The following is a 7,682-nucleotide window of genomic DNA, read 5'->3' as shown; positions in this document are numbered from 1 at the left end:
TTCTCACCATTTATTTTGATGTTGGCTACTGGTTTGCTGTAGATTACTTTTATCATGTTTTGGTATGGGCCTTGAATTCCTGATTTTTTTTCCATTTTTATTAGGTATTTAGCTCATTTACATTTCCAATGCTATATGAAAAGTCCCCCATACCCGCCACCAACTCCCCTACCCACCCACTCCCTCTTTTTGGCCCTGGCGTTAACCTGTACAGGGGCATATAAAGTTTGCAAGTCCAATGGGCCTCTCCATCTTATAGATGACTGTGAGCATCCACTTCTGTATTTGCAAGGCACTGGCATAGCTAGTGAACAAGAGAGCTATAACAGGGTTCGTTCAGGAAAATATTTCTGGCATATGCAATAGTGTCTATCTGGTTTTTTTGGCTGATTATGGGATGGATCCCTGGGTGGGGTAGTCTCTGGATAGTCCATCCTTTCGTCTTAGCTCCAAACTTTGTCTCTGTAATTCTTTTTCATGGGTATTTTGTTCCCTATTCTAAGGAGGATGAAGTATCCACCCATTGATCTTCCCTCTTCTTAATTTACTTGTGTTTTGCATATAGTATCGTGGGTGTTCTATGTTTCTGGGATAACATCCACTTAAGAGTGAGAATGATTTCTACATAGTATCAAGAGTAGATAGATACAGCAAAAATGAACATACATTTAATCCAGTCACTTGGGATGGAAAGGTAACAAGACCTCGGTCATGTTAAAGAGTAGTTAAAGTGAGTTCCAGGCCATCCAGGGCTACATAGTGAGTTCCTGACTCAATAAATGACTAACATACTTTATTCCTTGAAAAAAATATCATTATTTAATGGTATTTAGTATGTATTAACAAATCTTATCTGGTGTTATAACATTCTTACAGTTCTACAATTAGGAAAGTGATATAAAATGTTCCATGGCTTGTCCATGATTTCTCTATGGGTANGAGAAAGAAAAAATATCACAGTTCAGTTCTGAATCAGACAACCAGTTCTTTATTAATGATCTATATTTCCTTTTGAGGATTCTGGGAAAGAGAATAAAAATTGTTGATGATATACAACATTTTNCATAGTTTTTGCCTATGCTAATACATTTTTATTAAGAAGTTGTATACTCATCTCTTGATGCACAGAATTCTTGAGCAGCGAACAGTTTTGAGTGATGACCTGCCAAATCGCATCATTGTTGGAAAAGTGAAGATAAAAACCAAATGTTAAAGAGTTCACCTCAACATCGGCCATCTTTGAGGATGGAACCAAGGAGAACATAGATGTTGTCATCTTTGCCACAGGCTATAAATTGTCATTCCCTTTCTTGAGCGATGACTCAGGAGTCCTAGACAACCAGTACTCCATGTTTAAATATGTCTTCCCTCCTGAGCTAGAGAAGCCAACTCTGGCTTTCATTGGCATCCTCCAACCAGCTGGAGCCATTCTCCCCACAAGTGAGCTCCAGAGCCGATGGGTTGTGCACGTGTTCAAAGGTATGGAATTGTCTTGCCATGAATACAGTATTTCCAAATTCTCTGTGATTTAAAAGTAACACAGAAGTCTACTATTCTGTTGATCTCTCTCTTTCTAATACACTGTCTAACTACTGATGTGGCAATTCCCAATGTGAAATGTGAATATGTACCCATGGTGAAGTGGAAAGAGTGGCTCCTGCAACTTTTCTTATGCCATTTATTTTCCAAAGTTTCAGGTGAACCCATTTGATGCTTATTCAAAGCTCTACACAACAGCTCTATATTTCTGTTTTCTGGATTCATTTCTCTTTGTCCTGATAAATATGTTTTCTTTGCTGACTTCCATCAAATGGATATAATAATGACCATATGAGAAAGTAGTTACACAATTTATTACAATGTTTATTGGGTCTTCTCTTCATATCAAATTGCCTTTTGACAAAGAAAATTTAGCCAAAGAATATTTTAGTGTAATATACACATACAGAAACACATACGTCACACATTGAACAATTTTCACAAATCAAATACACATACAACTATTCATCTACAAAGTAGATTAAAAACAAATGAAATAACTAAAATTCTGAAATGCACTCTTCACGCATTTCCAGCCTCACCTTTCTCCAGTGTCACCAAAGAAAACAATGCTCATTTCTGATTCTTTCAGACAGCTTTCACCTTTTTTTCTTTGTGCAAGTGGAACCATAGATTATATGAATAATGGGGGCAGGACAGTTCAAGCAGATAGTGGAGAGATGTGGGGGAGGAAACAAGTGGGTGGAGAAAGGCCTGGCCAAAATCAAGTGTGCACAAAGAAGATAAATGTGAACCTCTTGTCTCACAACACAAGTAAAAATAGAGAAGGGGGCGGGGGTACAACACAGTAATCTGAAGGAACTGAAGGAGGACTGCTGGGGGAATATCCACTGCATGATATCTGGCTTCTTCCTCTTAATACAATATCATCAAGAGAATCCTTATTTTACACTCATTTTCTTCATTTTAAACATACCACTCCTTATTCTTCTCCATTCAGTCTATGCAACTTGTTTTATATTAATGGCCACTTGGGATTATTATGAACACTGATGCATGGACAAGAACACACATGTGTCTCATTGAGTATGTTCCTTTTATTTGGTATATTTGTAGAAGAATAGTTGATGGTTCACAGTGCATGTATAGATGTACAGTAGTAATTTAAAGTGCTACGTGGACTTTCAGTTCTTCAGTTCTATTCCTTTCCTGCTTTGCACATTTGTGTTTGAAACTAAATTTTGAAACATCTGAGGACATTTGTGTGTAGGTCATATTTTTGCAGATACTCACACCATGTGACACCTGGTGAAGCAACAAGGCAAACAGTCTTTAAGTATCATGTTTGCTACACTCTGTCTTGTCTCTCTAGCATAATTTAACATTCTGTTTGTTGTATCTTCTTTGTCCATGGCACATTCATACACGCAGAAATTCTGTCTGCAATTACTATCCTTTCAAAATGTAGTTATCACAGTGCAGGGTGCTCTTCCATCAGTATGTACTTTCGGGAAGCACAATAAAAACTATGAGATCTTCTCCTTACTCAACAGACAGAAAAAAATGCATTTGGGATGTAAGCTCAATGCTAGGCAAAGTTCTTATACATGAGACTTTGAGTCAGGTCCCAGTTTAGGTTAAGGATCTTTGAAAGACTATACAAAAACACCTGAAAGGCATTCATAGTATTCAGGGATATTGAGTGTACATTTAAACTAAGAAAAGTTTTAACACTTCTTATCTTAAAGGAAAGCTAGGTCACCTAAGTGACATCCTGGCCATGACATTGTAAAAGGAATTCTCTTCCTTTGGAACTCTTGAAACATGAAGTTTTGATTATTAATTTTATAGGGGTCTGACAATTTCATCCTATTTCAAAATCATTATTTTTGTTTATGTGTGTACGTTGGTCCTCTTGTCAAACTTTCAACGTTTATATATTGTTTTCTCAGGATTACAAAAGTTGCCCTTAAGGAGAGCCATGATAGCTGACATCAACAGAAAGAAACAAATAATGGCCAAAGAGTACGTAGCCTAATTTTCTGTTAAAGTAAATGAAACATGTTCAGAGAGGGATATTGATTTTGCTTTTTATATACTTTGCAGCTAAATAAGCCTTAATATGATAATTTTAGTTCAGTGACATCATTTTTCACATGGATCTGATTGTAGAACTTAAATCTGATATTATGAGTTAAATAACCACAGAACATTAAGTCTACATGATGAGTAGAATGTAAACTCACTGTGGAAATAAGAATAGAGTTTTAAAAAAACCTAAACCTGTATCTACCAGATATACCACTTCTCAGCATTTACCAAAAGACTCCAGGCCAACACATCATGGAGTCAAACTGGAAATTAGCAGGTATTGCAATCCCTAGTCACAGTAGATAGGTTAAAGACAAAATGTAGGTGTCCACGGAAATAGAGTTAAAATGTGTTTTGTGTTCACAATGGAGTTTTTAGTTCTAAACAATTATAAGGTATACCACTTGCAAGAGTATAGATATAAAAGTAAAGGATGGTTGTATTGTATTTTTCCCTCATTTGTTGTCCCAGACAGTACAAATACCTACAATCATATGTGTTGGTGACATGGATATAAGAACAAAACAATCTGTGTAACTAAAGGGAACTATGGCGTGAGAGAGGAAATGTAGGGAGGTCAAGGGTCATAAGCTCAAAATAGATCATATACTTGCATGAATGTTCCCTTAGGTAACCCTGGGTAATGTTTTAAAAATTTAAAAACAGAACAAAGAAGGGTGCATCATACCCAGAAAATAGCATCCTGCAGCCCTTCTCTTCCTCTTCTGGATGATCTGGTTTATCTTCTGGTCCTCCTTGGTATTTTCTAAGCCTTATAGAGTGTGATACAAATACCCTGCTTAGGGTTGAGCACTTAACCATTGCCTGTTCTCAGACCCATGAGTCATGAACTCACCACCACCCATTACAAAGAGAAACTGTGGATCAAGGCTGAGAGTAGCAATATTTGTGTAAGAGGATAAAAACAAATATCTAGAAAGCAATTTGGAGTCACACAAGTTTAACTACACAATAGTAAAAACTCTCCTATGGCCTTGAAACTCTTCACTCATGGAGTTATGACTGGGTGTCTAGGATGAGGCATGCATTTCCTCCTGTGGAGCAGGCCTCAGATCCAATCAGAGGGTGATGGTTGCTCACATATAACTCTTGCTGCTGGGGTAAAAGTGACCAAGGCTTGCCTGGTAGATTGGAATTGCCTTTCACTAAGGTTCATTTCCGGGTAAGGTCAATGAGGCCCACTCCTCCCCTGCATCCATGAATTTGGTGATAAGAGCTTTATTGCTGCCTTGCGTAGCCTTATTCCATTGATTTCTCACTCACTTGGCTACTTTCATTCACTTTTTATTATGTTTATCTTAAATAATACAAATTTATCTCCTCTCAACATTGTGAAGGTTTTTTTGTTTTGTTTTGTTTTGTTTTTAAGTCAAGGCACTGTCTATTTGTGTTTCTTTTACCCAGGGATAATTTAAAAAGGTGGTTTCTTGTTTTCCTTTTTTTTTTTTTTTTTTTGAGATGGGGTTTCATTTCATAGCCTAAGCTAGCTTTGAACTCACTTCATTCCCATGCTGACCTGGAACTTATTGTGATTCTCTTTCCTTGGCCTCCTGAGTACTGGAACTATAAGTAGGTGTCCTTAAGAGGGGCCTTTCATTCTCAAGTATTCAAAATTTACAAAAATAGTAACATGATTACCTACCAATATCCAAAAGGAATAATTGTATACAGAATTACTTTCTAGAGAAGATAGTTTATGTAGATTGAAATCATGAAGTAAGTAATGGAATTTCATACACTACGACTTATATGTACTCCTTGGTAGCTTAATTCATTCACATGATGGAACTGGATTCTGAATCTATAAGGGAAATCCAGATATAAGATGTCATTCCTTTCTATATATTCCTGTTACTCTCTGAGGATGTGGGAACTTTAAAACCCTCAGATATTCACAACATGTGTTAAGAGACCATATTGTGCCTAAGGGAGTGGAAGACAATGTGTTAAATTAAGATTTGACACGTGTAAAACAGCGAAGAAGCAAATAAAAGCAAATTGTACTGGAAACCCAGGGATGACAGGACTGAAGTCTGATGTTTGTTGTGTTTCCATCCCCACTCCAGCTCTAAGAAAAGTCTCCAAGACCATCGCCGAGTAACATTCATTGACTACATGGACGAAATTGCTTCTGAGATAGGTGTCAAACCCAACCTGCTCTCTCTCCTCCTCTGGGATACAAAACTGGCTAAGGAAGTGTTCTGTGGTCCTTGCACCTCCTACCAGTACCGTCTACAGGGGCCAGGGAAATGGCATGGGGCTCGGGCAGCCATCCTCACTCAGAGAGAAAGGATGCTCAAACCCCTGAGAACCCGTGTGGTCAAACAATCTCACCTCTCTCATCTGTCCTGGGTCAAAAGTGCTTGTGTTGTCGTTTTTTTCTTTATTTCCGTATTAGTTATCATGCCTATCACAAGTCACTAACCTCATATTCACATAGATATTTCTGCAACTAGAGAGTAAACTATTGTTAATGAAACCATATATCTTAGGATCAGTTAAGTATAAGGGGAAACATGTTTATTAAGCAAGTTTTAAACTGGGTTTAGAAATGCACACAGAATTACTCCAACAATGACTTTATAAGGAGAAGTTGAAAGGGATACTATTTTACTCCAAACATAAATTGAAATAATTGGAGAAGTTTAATATGTAACATGACCATAAAGAATAATTAAAAGTGGGATGAATTTGCTTTATTAAAATCTCAGAGACACTGTTTAACCAGCAATAAACCTTAAAAGTATATTTGATATTCTCAAAGCAGCTTTCCCATTTTGACCCATAAAAAAAATCATAGCTGTTTCAAGCAGTTGGTTGGTTAGTTAGTTGGTTGGTTGGTTGGTTGGTTGGTTGATTGGTTGGTTGATTGATTCTAAGTTTTAAGACTTGGTCTCAGTGTGCAAGCAGGTCTGGGATGACCTCATATTCATGCCTTTTACTACCATATGTTGGGACTGTGAACCAATGTCAGCCACTGAGCACTGCCTGAAAAATATTTATCAATAGAAAGATGTGACATTCATCAACTTATCACTATATCAAACAGCACCATTTGTAAAAGTGCTAAGTGCTGAAATGACACATTGCAACTCCCGATATGATGCACTGGGAGCTGATATCTTGTGCTGCTCCCAGAATGTTTAGCATAAATGATATTAAGGGACAACATGAGAAAATGAGAAAAATACATTCCCAGTAAATCTAAGCTCAGTTCTGAATAAAGGAGACTGCAGTCCTATAATGATCAATGAAAATATCTAAACACTAAATGACAATTCTAACTTAAATGAGGGGAATTTAATATGTACGTGGTTGTATTGAATTACTGATGATACTGTGTGATATAATAGCATTATGTTTATGCAGAAGAATATTCCTATTTCTAATAGGTAGGCAAAAGTAGGAGTGTGATGATGTGGACATTTTATTTGCAGTATATGTTTAAATTTATCTGTAGGTGAGAGACTGACAGGGACAGAGCAAGAGTCACAAAAGAAAAATGCTATGGACAGAATTTCCACAGATTATGATGCTGGTTAAAAGTTGTACAACTGTTCCTAGCACTAATCTTTCAGCCCTTTTGTAAACTTGAGAATTTCAAAATAAAAAATCATTTAAAAACATATTTTCTACAATGATTTATATACTAAAATGAGGCAGAGGTTTCTATGGGAGACTCTTCTAAGCAATAACAATATACTGTAGTAAGCCTTTGACAGCCTTTGTCTTGATGCTTCAGAACATTAGGCCTGCAAGACACCATTCGCAGGAAAACAGTTCTCCATCAGTTATTGGCCTTTCTGTTGTGTAGCTATTTCCTGGAAACTGAAATTTTCTTCCTGAACTATGGGATGCCTGACTCGCCAGTAAGAAAGACGCCACAGCAGGATCCTTCTGCACACGTTTATTGGGCTGCGCATTGTCTGTGTAGGCGAAAGACTCCGAGCCCTGGGCCTCTCACTCTTATATACTATCAGTTCTCATCCACGCACAGCAGGCCACGCCACCTCACCAGGTACACAGCTTCAACTAATCAGGGCAGCAGGGGCATATCTCCACCAAAATGG

At 37.4% G+C, this 7,682-nt stretch overlaps 1 protein-coding gene across 1 annotated transcript in view; it reads left to right on the top strand.

The window, feature by feature from the left end:
- The window catches only part of LOC110296369 (dimethylaniline monooxygenase [N-oxide-forming] 5-like), a 15,743-nt gene extending 9,707 nt beyond the window's left edge, over positions 1–6,036 (top strand). The window contains 4 exon segments of the mRNA XM_021165042.1: positions 1,129–1,198; positions 1,200–1,479; positions 3,453–3,525; positions 5,679–6,036. Coding sequence (XP_021020701.1) covers positions 1,129–1,198; positions 1,200–1,479; positions 3,453–3,525; positions 5,679–6,036 — 781 coding nt within the window.
- Positions 6,037–7,682: the final 1,646 nt, after the last annotated feature.

Source organism: Mus caroli, chromosome 1, assembly GCF_900094665.2.
Source record: "Mus caroli chromosome 1, CAROLI_EIJ_v1.1, whole genome shotgun sequence".
Taxonomy (NCBI): domain Eukaryota; kingdom Metazoa; phylum Chordata; class Mammalia; order Rodentia; family Muridae; genus Mus; species Mus caroli.
Note: the sequence above shows the minus strand (reverse complement) of the source record. Positions and strands in the feature narration are given on the sequence as shown.